This window comes from Epinephelus moara, chromosome 2 (assembly GCF_006386435.1).
Source record: "Epinephelus moara isolate mb chromosome 2, YSFRI_EMoa_1.0, whole genome shotgun sequence".
Taxonomy (NCBI): domain Eukaryota; kingdom Metazoa; phylum Chordata; class Actinopteri; order Perciformes; family Serranidae; genus Epinephelus; species Epinephelus moara.
The window spans coordinates 35306150-35325938 of NC_065507.1; the positions used below are offsets into that span (position 1 = coordinate 35306150).

Below are 19789 nucleotides of genomic sequence, written 5' to 3' on the forward strand. Positions count from 1 at the left end.
GTAGTCTTCACTGAGTTGTTTTGTCACCAGTGAACCTCCGTAGTTTCTACCTGGTGCAGTCTGAGAGGAACCACCACATTCAGTGTATTCATGGTCTGCAGTTTCTCCCTGTTGACTAACTCCAATTTGTCCTCTGCTGCCTTCTGATTGTTCTGCACCGATTTCTCCTGCAGAAAGGAGCAGAAACAACACACACACACACACAGCAGGATCATGTGAGTAACGAAAAGAATGGTAACATGGTAATGGTAATGGAAAATGACAGAAAGACACAAAGCAGGGCAGAACCTTCTTTATGACAACTCACACTCCTTCTCGCCGATGCTCCCACTGCCGCAGTGTGTACTGAGACACACACACACAAATTAAATGCTTGTTAGGGAGTGCATGGTTACTTCTGAGAAACTGTTTTTAACTCAATCAACTACCTTATTCATGCTGACATCTCTGTACTTTGATCAGTATATCACATCATGTAAAAAGATACTTAAGTACAGTTCCTTCACTTTTACTCAGATTCACAAGCTTATGAATAAAAGTGGGTTATCAAATATCTTTTGAATTTTAGATCCTTAAGAGAGCTCCGGAGGTGGTGACCTCTGTAGTGTGTTATTCCCATCTATCTCTCCCCTCATCTCCTGTCATCTCTCTACTGTATGCAGAGCAGCAGTTTTCTCTGTTTCACAAACACCTGCACATGAATAACGAGCTGTGTTCTGTATTTATACAGTACTGTGTCCTGTTCAGGGTCACAGGATGTGAATTTGATTCAGGCCTCTTATTTGAATCTGTCTCTATATTCTGAATGTGAATTCATTATTTGATAACCCAGAATATGGTTATTGTGTCTTTTGAACACTGGAAGTTATTTATTAGGCTAAATGTTTCTGGTAGGACTTAACCAACCTGATGCCCAGGAATTATCAGCCTCACCTGTGACTGAATCAGTGATGGAAAAAGTGTGTCTTCCCGACAGACAGACTGTCTCTGACTTTAATAGTATCCATAGTAAATGCTGATGGGGGGAGGAACATATAATAAATCAAAAAATCAAATAAAAAATTAAAGTGATACACTTGAGTTTAATCTCATATCTGTCTCCCCTCTGGTATGAAAGTCCACTGATGTTGTGATATATTAGATCAGTCTCATCAGCTGCAGTGTCCAACCAACAACTGATATGCAATAAGAAGGCAGGTGGGTCAGTAGAAGACTTCCACAAAGGCTGTACTCATGTACCCTCACTTCCCTTTCCTCTGAGAGCCTCCTTTCTCCTCAACTCCTCCACTCCTCTGAGCACATTTAAGGAACTGGGACATCCTTCTTGATCGTTTCTAGGTCAAGTGATCTAATCAAGCATAAAGGATAAAGGAGTCAAGGAGGGATACGAAGATGAACCCATTAACGACCTTTCTTGGCTTGTCCTGAAGTTGAGACCCTAATGTATGCAGACGACACAGTTTTATTTGTACGTGACAAAACCAAAGCAGATGTTGTGGCTAAGCTCACCAGTTCAGTGGCTCAGGTCATGACGTGGCATGACGTGCTGCCTCCAGCTGAACAAGTCATATCCAATTCAATGTTTAGAAAATTTTCGATTCAACAGAAAGCACATGTCCACAGAGGCTGCCAGGATGTTTCTACACTCTATAATTTTCACTCATCTGAATTACTGTATAACAAGCTGGCCAACCATAGCACATTAAAACCACTTGAATCATTATACAAACAAGCACTCAAAATGCTAGACAAAAAAAAAAAAATCAAAGCACTTCAATCTGTCCAATTCTAAAATGGTATACAAAGTCACCCATGCCTTGGCCTCACCACCACTGGTAGCCTGATTCAACAGAAGAACAAACAATAATTGTGTTTCTAGGGGGTCCATAAGAGGAAATTGTACTGTTTCATCCAGGCCAGTCAGCCTGGTCTGCACCAGGTTCAAGAGAGTGGAATGTAATTCCAATTTATATTAGAGAATTGAATACTTACAGATCTTTCAGTAGCCAATTAAAACAATGGATGATAATATAAACACATGTAAACACTAACATATTTTTTTGCTGTGGTTAGTAAACAGTATGATGTTTTTTGGTGGGCAGGGCTTAGCTGGAGGCAAAACAATTCTCCACAGACATTAGCTAGTGCTCACTAGCAAGTTCTGTTGGCTTGTTTTAGACAGTAGCTGTGTCTCAATTGAGAGGCTGCAGCCTTCGATGGCTGCATTTTAAGACCGCTTGCTTCACATCGGCACGACCAAGGCTGTCCCATTTCAAAGGCCCCGTCAAATGCGGCCAAGAAATGCAGCCTTCTTTGCCAGAATTTGGAGGATGCAATGGATGAATCCTTCGTGGCCCATCCTATCCCAAGAGGCACTGCGCGCTGGTGATGATTCTATATTAAATTACGTGAACTAACAGTGGTAAACCATTAACTAGTTAATGGTTAACTGTTGTTAACATTACAGTTAGCTACAGGCACACAGCTTTAACAATCTCATTTAATAAGTTTACCTGAAAATGGTCCTCCATCAGCCTGAAATATATCAAATGGCGATGTCTCTGGCAGTGAATCATCTCCTCAAGTATTAAATAAAATACATATGTATATAATAACAATCTCTGGATCCATGATTTAGGGCTAACTACTAGCTTACCCCTTCTTCCATCAAGTGCAGCTGGTTGCTACTGTAGGTAACAGGAGCACCAATGGGTCAGGGCAAGAACAACTGATGTTGCAACCAGGAAATCCTCTGCAGACCAGACCGCCTCATTTCAGAGACTGTTTGGTTTGGCTGATGCGGCCTTCAAAGGATGTGGCCAACGTGGACTGCAAAGGCCACGTCCTTCAAAGGCTGCAGCCCCTGAATTGAGACACAGCTAATGGAGAAAGATGATGCGAGTGGTGCATTCAGAAATACTCATTCTGAGTGCCGGAGCACAAACTGGGCTGTTCATGAGTTCATAGCGCTGAATGTACCATTCAGTTATCCAGAGCACCGCAATCTTGGAGTGGCAGAATGCACTCTGGGCACTCTGTCTGGGGAAATAGAGCAGCAGAGCACAGAGCAGAGTGAATGTGTGATAAACTTAACTGTTCGTTAATGAATGTAGAAATATGACACTCTTGGTTTCTTCAACCAACAGGACTAATTTTAGTGTAGAGCATTAGACTGCATTTATGAATGCACCATATGAGGTCACTCACTCTCCTGGACAGCAAGTGTTACTTGAATAAGTAAACACTGACCAACAGGACCAGACTGGCCAACCTGTATGCTCTCACTCAGTGGATGCATGATTTGACAGGATTGCTGAGGGTGGGATAGCCGGCTTAGTGGTTGGTTACTATGCCAACCTTACAAAGGAGACAACACTTGAACAGTTTCCTCCGGTTTGTTTTGCTATCGAAGGTGATGTTAGCTAATGCGCTAAAAAGTAAGCGTTATGGAGAAATCCAATATTCCTCTTAATACCTCCCCAATTTCTTACAACAGTAAATACTTTTTCCCTAACCTGATATGACACATGGGCATTTTTAATAATCACCTCCATCCAGTACTTTCGTCTTATCACATTTTACTATGGTTGTCTTTGTTTTTGTTGACAGGCTGTGGTGGCTGGTATTTGATGAAATGTGAGTTTTGAGCCATGACTCCTTCTATTCTGGTCCTCAATAACACAAGAAGATGACATTTTAAGACTCCTATATAGCCTACAGCTGTCACTTCTGCTTCTGGTGCTCTTGGAAATTGTATGTCCTATTCCAGCTTTTAAATTGCATGTCCTGTTTTTTTGTTGCATTTTAGGAAGCCTTGTGTAACCCCTTGACCAAGGGACTACAGATGAAAAATAGTCTTTTGGCTAATTCAGACATTTTCATACCATGTGTATTTATTCATTTGCACAGTCCCTTCTTAAATAAAATAAACTCAAACTGAAACAGGACTTAAGAACAATTGGAGTTCGTTTTTGGGATACCATTTTCTGTCTAGATAGCTTTTTGTTACATAGATTGGACGCTCTTTAGGGGTAAACTTTTTTTCCTTGATGAAAATGGAACATGGCAACATCAATAATTTGCACCAGACCCGGTGTGTATAGTTATCATGCAGTGTGCAAAACTGCAAACTTGTACATTTTCCATAGACATGTGATACTAAGTGCAGCACTTATGTTGTTGACAGAACCTAATGAGTAAACATACAGTAAACACCTTGTCAGGTGGGATAATTGTAGTGTGAAGAAGGCTGGAAAGTGGAGGGGGATCCAGAATAAGCTCCTGAGCCCATAATGCCCAGTTACTCCTTGCACTGCGCATGCCCCTGCCCCTTAGGAGAGATATAAGGCAAACCATAATTACCCTCTAAATGCCAAAACACTAGTAATATAGTTGTCTACCATATTTGACAAGGCTTAGTGTCGTCCTAGGAAGCCTTAGTGCTCGTGTTTTTCCTCCTTGTCCTCTGTGTCACCCTGTTCTTAAAGGTCGATGTTTATTGTGTTAAAGTTTAGGGTATCATATGTCTCGCGCTCTTCCTTTGCACTGTATGAGAAGTCCTTTTGTTCTTGTTATGTTGTCAGTACGTCCTGTAATGCTCACAAAAGCTACCGAGACAAATCCTTGTTTATTTCTTGCTGTATATAGCAAGTAAACTTATTCTGGGAGAACATACAGAAGGAAATTGAAAAGCTGTTCCCATGGAAGTCTATACAATATCAAGTAGATTGGATGACAAAAATAGGTTGAAACATTTTCAGCTCATGTGGATGAGTCTTTACCTGAACTCAGACTGCAGAGAGCCGATCTGTTGCGTCCACTTGTGTCTTTCCATTGACTTTGTGTGCTGTTACCTCTAAAAAGTTGCTTTGATTTATTCCGCCATTCACAGCAGAAAACATGACAGGCGCTTAGAAAAAATAATCATCCTCGGGGGATTACATCCTGTTTTGTATCTAATTGTTCTCCAACTGTCTTCATCATTCTGAAACCATAAGTAGGGTGGGAATTTGGCATAAACAGCTTTATTAATCTTTAACCCATTTTTGCTATACTATGCTGGAGTAGAGTTCACAGAATGAATGTTTATGTGACACCTGACTAAACTTTGATTTAACTACAGGTTAGTCTCTATATATAGACTCTACAGACTAGGCTGTTTGTAGTCCGCGTGATATTGACCAATCACGTTTGAGCCGGCTGCAGTTGTCGCCAGATTAAATGGTCCGTGCGGTGAACTAACGAGGTGGAACATAATTGGCGTCACTGCAAACTCTGAATCCATCGCAATGGTTCAGCATATTTACTTATATATAAACGGAAGTCGGAAACGGAAATTCGCCTCCTCTGTCCAAATCAAACCGGAATGCCAAAAAATCGGGGGTCTGTCCCCAGAGGCTGTATCGCGTCTGCCGGAAGTCAGACTCCGAATACAGCCGATGGGTTCCGAGAATGACTACAGGTGAACTTCAATGATGAAGCCAACATAAGTGCCATAACAGGCTCAGGGTCAGCAATTACAAAGCATGTAAAAGTTAAGCGTCTTGCTGCAGGGGTGTGCAGCAGGCCGATGCACTCGTGCCCCCTACCACATTTAGATGATAGATCTGCCACATTTGAATCCATCCCATAATAATCTGGGCTAATTGAATATTAGACCAACAGAACATTTACACAATCATATTAGATTTCTTTCATGGGCATATATTATTGTCTGAATGACACAAAGTTGAAGGTATTTTAAAAGCCTAAGGACCAATTCATAGTTAGTGTATCTAGAAGCCTTCCCCCTTCAGCGGCTGCTTTACACATCAGTATGGACCTACAGTTTGGCTTGTCATTTTGTTTAATTCATATGCATAACTGGTAGACTGTAAACACTGTGATGTGAGGCTGCATTTTTTTTTCCAGTAGAGTGGTTGCTATTGCAACATAACTCATGAAATGCACTCAAAACATGACACAAGGACTTAGCATGAAGTTGACTTTTTAAAATCCTGTTTGGGCTGTACTATCTGAAAGGATCAGTCTACCTAAGGACTCCTCAGGATCTCCAGCCCCTCATCCTGTCCAAAAAGGTGTTGACAGACAATAGGCCATCATACCCACAACACCAACTTATCCTCACCCTGCTGTTCATCGGATAAACACAGAAATCCTCCTCCTTGACCTGTGACCTCAAAGACAATCACACCTTCATACAGCTTATGCAGGAGTTACTACTGTGTTGAATTGACACCTTCAGCATAGGCTTAGCATTAGTCTCGCTCACCAGACCTTTCTCAAGAAAAGAAAGGTCTGGCTGCGCCGACTCTCACTTTAAGGCCCCGTTTATACGAAAACGATTTCAACTGTAAACGGTAAACTTTAGTTGCGTTTTGGCCGATCGTTTACACGACAGTGGCGTTTTGGGTGCCTGAAAATGCAACGTTTTGCAAACGGGTTCCAGAGTGTAACTTTTTGGAAACGGCAGCGTCTCCGTTGTCATGTAAACATGCAATATGCAGTTCCTCTGAAAACGGAGACTTTTAGCACATGCGCATTACGGTTCCAGTCACTAGGCATGCCGACCGTCACAACAACAATGCCGAGATCTGTTTGTGCTGCTCACCCTGCTGATTTGAAGTGAAGTGTAGATCTGTTACTGTAGCAACTCCGCCTCGTTGTCTGTCCAGACAAAGTTATCTGTGCATGCTTTCGCCATTGTGTCTTCTTTGTTTTGGTTTGTAATCACCGTGTTGTAGAGGAAGGCGCTTCAGCGCAGGGCATCATGCCGTGGTGTTGCTTTGCAAATTTACACTGCCACCCATTGGCCTGGTGTGCATACAACAGCGTTTCCAGTAGATTTTGCGGCTCCGAATGAATGGGGATCGTTTCAATAACGCCGTCATATAAACACATACGTTTTTTAAAACGCAAAGGACAGACTTTTCCATTTTTAGAGAAACCGTTGTCGTCTAAACAGGGCCCCATTTTTAGAGAAACCGTTGTCGTCTAAACAGGGCCTAAGATTGGAGAAAAAAACGCTCTGGCTTTTTTTCATTTCTTTCAACCAATCACAATCGTTCTGGGCGGTGCCACAGCAACGGTGCACTTGCAAAAATATTGCCAGGGGGAAACAGGTTTTGGTGTAACACGCCCACAAAAATATCACCTACAAGACGCGAACCATGGCAGAAAAATGGCTACATCCCCGCAAGATCAAACACCGCAAAAGTTAGTAAAGGACGTGTTGAAAACTGCTACACAACCGGAGGTGGTAGGGCGGGACTTCAGTGGGTGGCTCGTTCTGCCCAATGAGAGGCTGATCTATGCAGCGAACTTCCGCCCACTCAGACTAGCTTAGCATAGATGCATGTCCTACACCGTAGCCCCCCCAGAAATGTAAAGACATGTAGCAGCCACACAGACCTCCTGCTTATTTTTGGTAAGATGGAAACCATTTCCCACGGTGGAAACAAAGCATGTATTCACAAACACATCACAAACAATAAATTGGGAAGGCAGTAAAGCCCCCACAAAATGGAATTCGATGTCTTCTGTGTAATTTATCCTGTTTTTATTAAGTAGGGGATAGTCTGGTAGCCACTAGGCTAATTTATGCAATGTAAAATATCATAGGCTTATGCTAGTAACTTTAGCATGATGTATATGTTGAAAAAAAGTTGAGACAAGTGTACTACTGGTGAATCTTGCGGGTTATAGCTGAATTTTGTGACACTACCTTTGTAAAATGTTGCTGTTGTTCCTGGCTTTATAGAGAAAACGTCTTTAACTGCAAGGCTAATTTATGCAATGTATAATTTCATAGGCTTATGCTAATAACATTAGCACGTTGCATTTAAACGTGTCCTGTTGTTGTCCAGCGTTTTGGAGGTGTAGCTGCAGTATAAATGCTAATGACAGCACAGGCCACTTATGCACATCTATAAAACAGCCTTCATCGACACATCATCACTCTCTGTGCAACACGTTGACTGTTTATGACAAAGTGTTGTAACTGACCCTTTTACACCTTCCATAACCTCACCTACTTCTGTTTCAGTCACTACTTGTACTGCCCATCACAGAATATCTTTCAACATTCCCAGTAAATGTGCCTGGATCTGCTGAATTCAGATACAGTTGCACAGTATGTGGGTGCAAAGAGTGATAAAGAGAGAGTTGTAACATGTTGCAATGCACTCTGGTCTATATGCTGCTGTAAAAGAAGATATCTCTGCCTCTTCTATAGACAGATGGAGAGTACAGTATCTGCATGTAATTATCCCCCATGGTTAGTCACATGACTTCTCTGTCGTCGCATTACAGAATAATCATTTGCAGTTTGTCAAGATTAGAAAATCATACAAACGTTTTTTTGTTAAGATTCCCCAATTCCACTTCAGATACAGTGGGGAAAAATGCCTAAAGAGAAACAACATAAAGACAACGGAAGTTGCTTTACCAGCAAGAAATAATTATTATTGAAGGAACTGATTAAGTTACAGAGAGAGCTCTACAGAGCGCCTGCATACATGATGCAGCCACTTACTCACTGCTGCAGCTGAGACTGAAAGTTCTTGTTTACTATGCACCCATCCAGATTACCTTGAATGACCTGATTATCTGAACCAGCAACCTTTGACCATAAACTGACTTTCCTTTAACCATCACACACACATGTTGACTGTCAATAGGTTGTAGGACTGTCTGCTTACAGCTTGACATCATCAACCTCAGTTCAGCAAAACTGTCCCAGCTTTTGCTTTTAAATTCCCACAAATATATTTGTATTAATAGTTAAATTATAGCTGATTTAAGAGTTGAGCACGACATGATTTATTGTGTAAATCAGACATAAAATTGCCATTTATCATTTAAATTAGTATTAATATTAAACCACCCACTGACAAACTTATCAAGTTTTTGGCTCTTTTCAACCAGCTGGAAATGTAAGCTCATTTGCCAGTGGGGTCGCTATGGGGTCATGTGCAAGGAGATGAGTGAGACTGCCAATTAGAGTTGCCAGTTCGAGATGAACTGTGCCTCGCCTGGAAAGTAGACGAGAGCAGGCGGCCGCAGCAGGGGGCGGTGACAAAAAGCTGCGGTGAAGTCGGACAGTTTTCAAACAGTTTCCAGCAGCCTTCAGTCTGTACAGGAAGTCACAGACACACTTACATCCTGTCTGGAATGATGTCAATTCATTAAATAACAGATCAGTTTGTTCTCAGTCTCCAGTTGTTTTAATTATGATAGATTAATTTATTAAAATGCTTTACAGGTGATCTGTAGTTTATGTTCATGGTTTATCCTCCATTTGATATGAATCCTCCTGTAAATCAGCATCATATCAGTTTGACCTGTCCCCTCAACTACACGGGCTAAATAAACTGTCTGACTATAAGGTTCATATTTTCAGAGGAAAAAGAAATACAAGACAACAGCTTTCATTAAGGCTCAGTCAGATACAGTCAGGGCTTCACATCTGTACACGTTATTTAAGAATCCTCACATCCCACTGACCACAAGTCTCTGTGTTGCTAAATACTTCAATAATTAAATTGTCCAATATTAATATACAATAGACTATAGTTTATGATGAATGTATTTAGTCTCTGATGAGTCAACTTCACCATCAGTCACATATGTTTTCTGTTCACACAATAATCCTTCAAATCAGACAAATACAATCTTAATCTCTAAAATTCAACAAAAATTAGTAGTTTATCTAAAACGTACTGACATCTAAACCAATCAGCTGTTAGATCAGGTGAGAGCCAGGCGGTGGAGAGCAACTGCGGCACCTGGCTCTAAAAACTGCAGCCGCCTCGCTCTCGCGGTTTTATCGCCGTCCACTTTTGTAATACGTCAGAGCAAGTCGGGATGAAGTCGGACACAAAACTAACCGGCATGCATTGTGCGCCAATCGCCAGTGATCAAATCTGCGCAGGCCTGGCTCATCTTGAACAAGCCTGGCTCAGAGTGGATGAGCAGTCTCACTCAGAGCCCCCTGGTGAGCTCAGGCAAGGAAACCCAAACACTGTTTATTCTCACACACTGCAGTGACACATAGCCGGTTGAAAATCATAAAAGTTTCCCTCTGACAGTCGAAAACTTGATCAGTTAGTTTTTGGTTTACATTTTAAATGGAAGTAATAAATAATAAACGTCAGTTGGGTGAGCGGTTGACAAATTAGTCAAATCACTTAATATAATATTGCTCTATTTTTTAAATTCACATCAAGTTTATCACTTATGTAATTAATTTGTACACATTTCCTTCACTTACATTTTTTTCCCCAAAAATATTTGAGACAACTTTCTTTAAATGATAAACGGGAATTTTGTGTTGAAAATGTTAAATGTAAGATGGGGAAAAGAATGGAACGTGGCGGTTTTCATTATATCACTACTGTTCAAATCAAATCGGCTTTATATCAATCAAATCAATTAAATCAGTAATTTATCATTTTTTCATTTCGCATCCATTTTTACAGATCCATTTACAATTAACATACATTTTCATCACCTAGTTTTATCAATTCATTTTTGTTACTTTAACCCATCATAAAAGGAAGACAATGAGCCTCCACTCAGTGGTACCTGGGTAAAAACTTTATTAACAAAACAGAAGAAGGCAAAGCACAGCTCAAGCTCACTTTCACAGCACAGCAGAACTACATTACCCTTCTGTCAATCGCTAAAAGTGCCACAATAATATTAATAACAACATCCATCATTGTTACAATTAAATATTAAAATAACACAGCCACTCGGATATAATGCATAATATATAAATTTACTCTATAGACCTTTGCAACATTAACAGCATCTACAGGAGGACAGCCTCGGTCATGCTCATTCTCTTGCATTGCAGTGCCATCTAGTGATAGATACAGTAGTAGTACAATCAGAAACACAGCAGGGGCGAAATGAGAGGCTCCGCACAGAGCAGCCACTCTGTACCTTTTACAGTTGCCAACAGCAATCTGTAATACTGCACCAGAAGAGTTTGTAAATCAGGCTGAGGGATGGAATAGTGGAAGATAACAAGGCAATGGGGTTATAGTAGGATTTTTAGAGGGGAATACCACCCATTTTAGGAATTCTAATACAATCTTCCTTTGCCCCAGGACAGCTCAGTCACTTCTTCTAAACATGCATTACTTTTTCATAAAGCTAAAGCCTAATTGACAGAAACACTGACTTACGGCTTTAAGAATGAGCAGTGCATACTCACAAGAATCTGTTGCGCTCACCTGGGGTGCAGAAATGACATGAATTCTTAAAGAGCAATGTGATTTTACACATGGTTTTAACCCTGTTATTTCAAATCATGTATACTTTACATCACAGCTCACCATTTTGCAAACCCAGCTGCTGTTTTAGATAGTCAAGTATATTTATCTTCAGTCTTCTCAATCCATTGGTTTCCATACATTTGGTATGGAATGAAAATCTATTAGAAAATATTTTTCTGGGTAATACATTACAAGTGCTGTAGTGGTCAGGCATTATTTCGCCCTCCAAACACTTTACTTTGGTGTCTGTCCACAGACTGTTGTTCCTCATGTTTTCCTCTTTAGTGCTCTGCTAGTAGCAGCACAGATCTGTTTAGCACGTCTGACACTCGGCCTTTGACGTCGTCATTGTGTGTTGTGATTTGAACGGACAGAGTGTCTGGACTGAGACGCATCTGAAGAAAGCCGATTGGAATTGCACTTCAAATCACCTCCAAATGTGGTTTTGATCAGATTTGCAACAATCACCAGATTGTCAGTGACAGATAATGGATGGAATCAACTACAGTGAATCTCAGTTCTACATAATTCTCTGTCAATCTCACATTCTTGTTGAGTGGTGAAGCTGATCTAGTGTAGAATGATTTGAGAAGTCTGTATTACATTAACCAATTAACCTTACGCAAGTTTTAAGAGTCTGCAAACTGATTTTCATACTTTATGGAAACCAAAGCTGCTTGGAAGAGTAAGAAACATATCCTAATATAGAATACTAAAATCTGAATATCACCCTAACCATAACTGTACAGCATGCATTCAAAACTGGTCAGCACAACTGTAAAGTGTACATTATTTGTAAATAAGGAACTAAAACTTGCAAACACACTTTCCCTTTAAAGCAGGTGGATCTTCCATTAAAGGGGGTTAAGATACAGTTTAGGCACAATTAGTACTAATGCTAGATCACAGGTTAACTGTTTCGTCACCACCAGCAGCTTCAGGCTGGGTTGGTGTTGCAGTAGTTGATTGATAGATTTTTTTGGGAACAGTTCACTTCCTGCATGGCAACAAGTCATTTTCTCTACTACTTTCTCTTCTATTACAAACAGCAGGACACTAAATATTTCATTTATTACAATGATACTCGTCATCTCATCCGGTGTGACATCTATGGGTCAAGTTGTATATGTGTATGTATGTATGTATGTATGTATGTGTGTGTGTGTGTGTGTGTGTGTGTGTGTGTGTGTGTGTTTCCAGTAGGCACAGTGGAGATACTGCCCCCTGGTGGCAGGAGGATAAAACAGTGAAGAGGTGACAGGCGTCAGAAAAGATGCTGGTCCCCACTTGTGGGGGATTAGAGATGTGGGTGGACAGCATTGCCTAGACCACCCACTGCAGGACGCTGGTGTCTTTCCCACCAGTGGAGATCAGGTGACTGTCATCGTGCAGGAAGGCAACGTTGGTCACGTGACTGCTGTGGCCACCATACTCGTGGCTCGGAGCCTGTAAATTAGAGCGGGGCAAAGGGAGGACATGAAACGCAGTAGAGTTATGAATTAGTCAGATGCTACATGGTGAAGTTTACACCAACAGGGTCAGTTATGGATATAATACAATAAGAATGTTTTATTTAGTGAACAATCACCCAAAATTAAAAACTGATGAGCTGTTTACACAGATCAGCCAAAATATCAAAATCACTGGCAGGTGAAGTGAGTAACATGGATCATCTTGTTGCAATGCAGTGTTCTGTTGGTAAACCTTGGGGCCTCGCATTCATGTAGGTGCCACATCGACACGCTCCACCCACCCAAACATCATTGCAGACCAAGTGTTTGGGTGGGTGGAGTGCGTCATGTGGCACCTACATGAACGCCAGCCCTGAGGTTTCCCAGCAGAACATTGCACTGTAACTGAATGATAAATGTTCATGAATATTCACTTCACCATCAGTGGTTTTAATGTTTTGGCTGATCACTGTAAATCTTCATAGGAAGCTCTGCCAAACTGCACCTCCATGTTTCTACAGTAGCCCAAAACGGACAAACCAAACACTGGCTCTAGATAGGGCCATTTACGTTTTTGCGTCGGCCACTACACGTAGCAGCCCCTCCACAATGGGCCGAACGTGTGTTTTTGTACAACCACTTTATTTAGTGCTTTTACCAGCTTTAATCACTTGGTCCTTCTGTTTTACGGAGGAAGAGACCTCTGCAGATTATTTCGCTCCTGCTAAAAACCTTCTGAACTACAAACCTCCTGAGCACAAACACACAGAAACTGATGTGCTGACAGTGTGGAAGTGCTTGTGAGTGAACATGACTGACCCTTGGTTGAGAGCAGGGGAAGGTGAACAAGTGCACTTTGCCAAAGTCATCAGCAGAGGCCAGCAGGGATCCGTCATGTGACCTGCACACGGCGTTGATGTCTGTGCCGTCTGCTCCATCTGGCCAGATTCCTGAGAGATAGAAATACAGAATAAGTCAAAGGGTGAGAAAGAAAAAGAAACATAATATAATACTGAGATTCTCTTCATGTTCGGCTTCTGGCTGCAGCAAAATGACGCTCGGTGGTTCGATCAAAGGTCAATCTGGACTTTTCTCCAACAACAGAAGTGACTGTCAAAATTTTGCAGGTTGGTGAAATTCACAAAGTATTAGGGTCTTTATATCGACTTGGAAACTTCAGAAGGTTTGAATTTTTTGTTACAATTTAGAGCTGCCAATGAGCACATTTGCTTGGTGCAGCTTTATGCTTTTTGTTCTTCCTGTCAACTGCTCTGAGCATCAGCCAACTAATGCTAAAATGCACAGTATTTAAAACTGAAAAGTGAATTTGATAATTCACCTGGTGACACTATGGAAAGAATCATCTTGATGATCTCATGTGAACTCATGAGTTTAGATGACCAGTGTACAGGCTGAATTGAGTTTTATGGACTTACCAAAGGTGTTGAAGCTCAGAGTGCAGGTGGAAGTGGCCCACTCCAGGTTGCGCACTGTGTCCATGTTGGTCACATGTTTACCACTGGATGCCTCCCCTGACAAAAAATACCAAAAAATCATCATGCTCTGTGATTAAAATGTCACATAAACATTTTATCTGTCTTTGAGACATGAGTGATTTGATTTGATATATTTTAGCATAAATTGTCATTTTGGCAATAAGATTAAAAAGGTGATCTTTAAGTGTATGTGAACAGAAGGAGGACCTACAGAAGAGGATCTCGTAGTCTCCTGAGTTGGTAACGAGGTACTGACTGTCTGCAGACCAGTCCAGATGGGTGACAAAGCTGGAGTGGCCCTGGGGAAAAAAGAGAAGTTTATGTTGCTTGAAAAGTGATCACACAGAGAATGAGGGATTCATTCTAAACACTCCATTTTGGAAAACGTGACTGAAATTTCAGTAAGTGTTTTATTAAAACTGACTCAAAGGAGTCAGATACTGCTTATTATTCATTTATGTCAGGATGGAAACATTTATTTCAGCACTTCAAGTTAAAGTACCAGTTAAGTTTAACATTAAATACGTAGATTATAAAGTTATCCATCTTTCAACTTTTCTCCTCTAATACAGTTGTACATCAAGAGCGACCAAGTGTCCACAAAACTGCTGTTACTGCTCAAATGAAAAAAAATATTTTAAAGCTTTCAGACAAGTGAGACATGAATTGTGAGAGGGCTTATTTTAGGAATGTATACTTACAGTGCATTTCCCCACACGGCTGTACTTGCGGCCATTCTCCGTCACAGCATAGATGTAAACAAAGTTGTCATGGGAAGCAACAGCCAGGAAGTTACCGTCTAAAAGGCACAAGAGTTAACAGTCCTGTTAGCAGAGTTAATACAGCACTGAGACATGACCATTCCTGAGCCATGTTATACCAGCGGCTCTTGTCACTGTGTCTACAGTTTGTCTTTTATGGATCAGGGTCAGTGATGTGAACAGCTTATGTTATACCTGGAGAGTACTTGACATTGGAAATGATCTCATTGCCGTCAGTGTGCATAGAAACAAGATCCCGGGTGTCAGCGTCCAGCACCAACCACCTGCAACACAACACATACACATCAGAAATCTGGGAAAATGACCCTTCACAGGTTGATGTCTTTAAAAGAACAGTATGTAAGATTTAGGGGGATTTAGGGGCATCTAGTGGTGAGGATTGCAGATTGCAACCAGCTGAAATTTCTCCAAGTTAGTGCACATTTACGCACAAGGAGCAGCGAAACTTTATTATTCTAGAAGCTTAAAGTTTTTCCGTTTCCTCCTACAAGTTTGTAACTACAGTTTTTAGTTTTGTTGCCTAAATGTCCCACTATAGTTGCTACAGTGACATTGCTGCTCTGACTGCATTACTCTCAGCAATAAAACGCTAGCTTCTTCAATTTGCCAAATCGGCCATGTAAACAGCAGTGTGCCAGGTGCATACCCACCTAGGATTAATTACAGGACTAAATACAACCCCCTTGCCCCTTGCGCTTTACTTTGTGCCCAGATTATGCGCCGTTTAACTTGCAAAAGTGGATTAAGACACGCCCTAAATGCAATTGTGCTATGTACTTTAGACCATGTACTATAGATGGTTTAAATAGGGCCAAAGACTGTAAATATGCTTGGCCAATTAATCTAAATAAATATAAACTCAGTAATGCCTCTTTACACAGTCTATAGCTTTACATGGTTGCTGCTTTTAAATAATGGATTAGTTGTCTTGCATGATAGTTGTTGCTGTGAATGTTGTGAATGGTGGTTAGTGTTAAGTTCTGTGAGGCTGACCTTCCAGTCATGGTCCCCACAGCCAGAACAGCCCCACTGGGATGGAAACCTACAGACCTCCCTGGATCCTGGAGCAGAGAAGATGATGAATCACTTTAATCAATTTATGACTCTTATTATTGAAAACAGAATTGTCCAATTGCTTTTAAATTCTTTGTTATATTCTAGTGCTGTCAGGTCAGTGCTTAACGTTCTGATGTTTAAGGCACAAAACAAATCTACATTCTACAACCAGTCACCTCGATGGTCTTGCTCCAGAGGGGCTGATGGGAGATAGTGTCCCACAGATGAACCTGTTTGTCCTGGGAACAGGTGACAAACTGCTCCATGGAGGGATGGATGTCCAGACCCCACAGCTCATCTGTGTGACCCTGTAACACAGTACATGTCTTATTTAATACACTGGAGACCGCCATGTGCACACAGTTAAAATGTTTGTTACCACATTCCATTATAAATAAAATTATCAGTGTGCTCTTCTTAAAAGAGAAACGTGAGTGAGTGTCAGTGTGTGTGTGTGTACCTGTACAATAGGAGTTAATGTATCAGGGAAGGCGGCTCTGATGATGGCATTCTTAGTGGTTCCTACGAAGAGCTCTCCAGGTTTACCTTCAGCCAGAGCCCGCACAGGACCGAGCGACTCGCCCACCTGGACACATACACAGCACAGACTGAAAGAAAGCTTGCATGTTCCTGTTGAAGAGTCCCACACATTGTTTAGATCACTGGTTCCAAACCTGGGGGTCCTGACCCCCACTATGGGCCTTCTTGATTTTAAGAGGCTTAAGAAAACTTTTTAAAAAATATATACAGTGGGCCAAATCTCAGCCTTTCATATTTTTCTGTGCAGAAAACAAAAAAATTGACTTTTTTTTTATCCAAGATATAAACTCAAAAATATCTCACAGAATAATGGCACAGTGAAGACCTGAACACAAGCTATATTCATAGAGTCTTTACTCTCTGCTAAACAGCCCTGTCCTGCCTCAGGAAAAGTATGCAGTAAAAACAACCAAAGAATTAATCGAACGTCAAGCATCAGAGAGAAAACACTGAATTTGTCAAAAAAGAAGCCCATTAAGTATATCAGTAATATGACTAAAATATGACTAAAAATATCAGGAAAACTCATCTATGACGGAATATTCACAGGAAATAATCTGCTTCAAAGATTCAGTCATACTGCTCGTTTTACACAAACTTCTTGAAGTTACTGCGTTCACTATTTTGGTTAATTGTACAGTTTATCAGTTGTTTTGCACTGTGGTGGTTGTTGTTATGCATTTAATATAATATGATATGTCCATAAATTGTCACCTAGTCATGGGTCGTCAGTACTCCACAATTGAACAAAAGGGTCTCTTAAGGAAAAAGGTCGGGAACCACTGGTACAGATCACGATAGAGCTCAAAGAAAAAAGGACTAGGCCAACAAAGTCATTCAGACTTAAAATACTTGGCAATGTCAAGAATGAAGACACCATTTTGTGTTAAATTCAGGGCTGTCCCAAAGGATTCCAAGTTTTAAAGCTTTAATCGTTGCCATGGTAATCAACATCCAAATCAGTATTCCAATTCCTCATTTTTTGTTTCGTTTTTTCACCAGTAAACTGGTGAAGGAAACTGAAAGTAAGTGTAAAGTTATTAATAATTTAGTGAAAGTGCTAATTCCTGCCAAAGTCAGGGTAATTTTAAGTGGTTCAATAGTGTATCTGAATATAAACCCCCCCATGTTCCTGAGGTCCTGTCGCGTCCAATTGAAGCTTTGAATATCAATAATAGCAGTAATATTAATATAATATAGTAATGATTACAGGGGATCAAAGCTCCAAAAATGGTATGCCTCCCTAAAAGGCTCCAATAATATCAAAGGGACACCGATTTTCTCAGAATTATTCTGACTGTGTCCCTTTAATGTAGACAGGACACTTCAGCTCCCTTACCTCCATCTCCGCCTGTTTTCTGTAGTCGTGGTCCCACAGCACCACCTTGCGGTCCTTCCCTCCTCCAGACACCATGGTGCCGTCCTTCAGGACACAAACAGAGAAAATCCCTCCCTCATGAGCCCCCGACACCATCTGGCTGATGCGGTTCCCACCTGTCAATTGGAACAAGGAGCAAATTGAAACACAGAGGACACAGATCCTTTTATATTTTCAGGCTTTTGAATGAACAAATGAAAACTGCACATTACAGTCACTTGATGATGAGCCCAGGGAACATTTTTCTGCCTGAGTTGTGAAGGAATGAGTGACTTCCTCTTAAAATAAAACTGTGCACCACGGTTTTATGGCTATGTTTAAGTACTGATCCATGACTGGGAAATTGGTTTGATTTTTCTGTATCTTTACAGGTTGCTTTTCAGCTCTGCTGCATTAACATTTTTCGTACTTCAGTGACCAGCCAGTCTTTCAGTGTTTGAAGGTCATTGTTCTCAATGAGATTCTACCTTTGGCCCAGACATAGATGTTTCCACTGGAGTCTCCTGTGATGGCATCTCCATTCTCAGCAAATGCCACACACAACACATACTTTGGCTTCTCATGTTTCTAGAGAAAAAGAAAGAGACAGACATAGAGAGAGAGAAGGAATAATTTATTGCATATATGACTGCATTTATTTTAGCCAACTGTGCATAATGAAACAACAACTAAGTGTATTTTAGTAGTTAAAAAGGTTAACTTGAGGTCAAAGGGTTGTTATCATGGCCGTACCTCGAACAGGCCCTGTTTCTTAGTGAGAGTGTTGCCCTCCATGGTCCAGAAGTTGATGTGAGATTTTCCACAAGTGACAATCAGGTTGGCATCCATGGGATGAAACACAGCGCCCAGTACAGAGTCATTGGAGCACTGCAGAGACAAGAGGCATAAAGATGCAAACATGTTTAGTGGTCTGAGAGGAATTTGTAATATTGCAATCCTTTTGTCCTGGTTATCCATACTGTTTGGTAATTAAAGGGCGGGTCCATCTGTGTTCCTTTCTGTGTTTCTCAAATGCAAACTCCAACTCAGTGGTGACGTAGGTTACAGTGCCAATAGATCAACAGTCATTTTATTACCTACAGTTACAGGGCAGCAGAAAGATTACCTGGGAACAGAAGCTACAGTACGCAATGTAGCGTCAAGGACCATTCTGAAGTCATAAAGTACCATTCTGAAGTATGGGGCGTCAGTGGCTTAGTGGTAGAGCAGGCGCCCCATGTACAAAGCTGTTGCCGCAGCGGCCCGGGTTCGATTCCAGCCTGGGGCACTTTGCTGCACGTCACTCCCTCTCTTTCTCCCCCCTTCACGCTTGTCTGTCCTATCCATTAAAGGCTAAAAAATGCCCCAAAAATATCTTCATGTACCATTCTGAAGTCATCAAATACCATTCTGAGGTCATCAAGTACCATTCTGAAGTCATCAAGTACCATTCTGAAGTCATCATGTAACATTCTGAGGTCATCAAGTACCATTCTGAAGTAATCAAGTAACATTCTGAGGTCACCAAGTACCATTCTGAGGTCATCAAGTACCATTCTGAAGTCATCAAGTACTATTATGAGGTCATCAAGTACCATTCTGAAGTCATCAACTACCATTCTGAGGTCATCAAGGACAATTCTGAGGTACCATTCTGAGGCCATCAAGTACCATTCTGAGGTCATCAAGTACAATTCTGAAGTCATCAAGTACCATTCTGAAGTCATCAAGTAACATTCTGAGGTCAACAAGTACCATTCCAAGGTCATCAAGTATCATTCCGAAGTCATCAAGTAACAATCTGAGGTCATCAAGTACCATTCTG

At 41.1% G+C, this 19789-nt stretch overlaps 1 protein-coding gene across 4 annotated transcripts in view; it reads right to left on the reverse strand.

The window, feature by feature from the left end:
* Positions 1–10574: 10574 nt before the first annotated feature.
* Positions 10575–19789, reverse strand: part of eml2 (EMAP like 2) — a 52333-nt gene continuing 43118 nt past the window's right edge. For all 4 annotated transcript variants that reach the window (XM_050066564.1, XM_050066555.1, XM_050066571.1 and 1 more), the window contains 12 exons: positions 18718–18852; positions 18453–18552; positions 17947–18101; positions 16528–16653; positions 16244–16375; positions 16005–16072; positions 15186–15274; positions 14931–15028; positions 14441–14528; positions 14170–14265; positions 13553–13683; positions 10575–12728 (listed from right to left, as the gene is read on the reverse strand). In XM_050066564.1, the coding sequence (XP_049922521.1) occupies positions 12606–12728; positions 13553–13683; positions 14170–14265; positions 14441–14528; positions 14931–15028; positions 15186–15274; positions 16005–16072; positions 16244–16375; positions 16528–16653; positions 17947–18101; positions 18453–18552; positions 18718–18852 (1341 nt within the window). In that variant the 3' untranslated portion in view covers positions 10575–12605. The remainder of the gene's footprint in view (positions 12729–13552; positions 13684–14169; positions 14266–14440; positions 14529–14930; positions 15029–15185; positions 15275–16004; positions 16073–16243; positions 16376–16527; positions 16654–17946; positions 18102–18452; positions 18553–18717; positions 18853–19789) is intronic.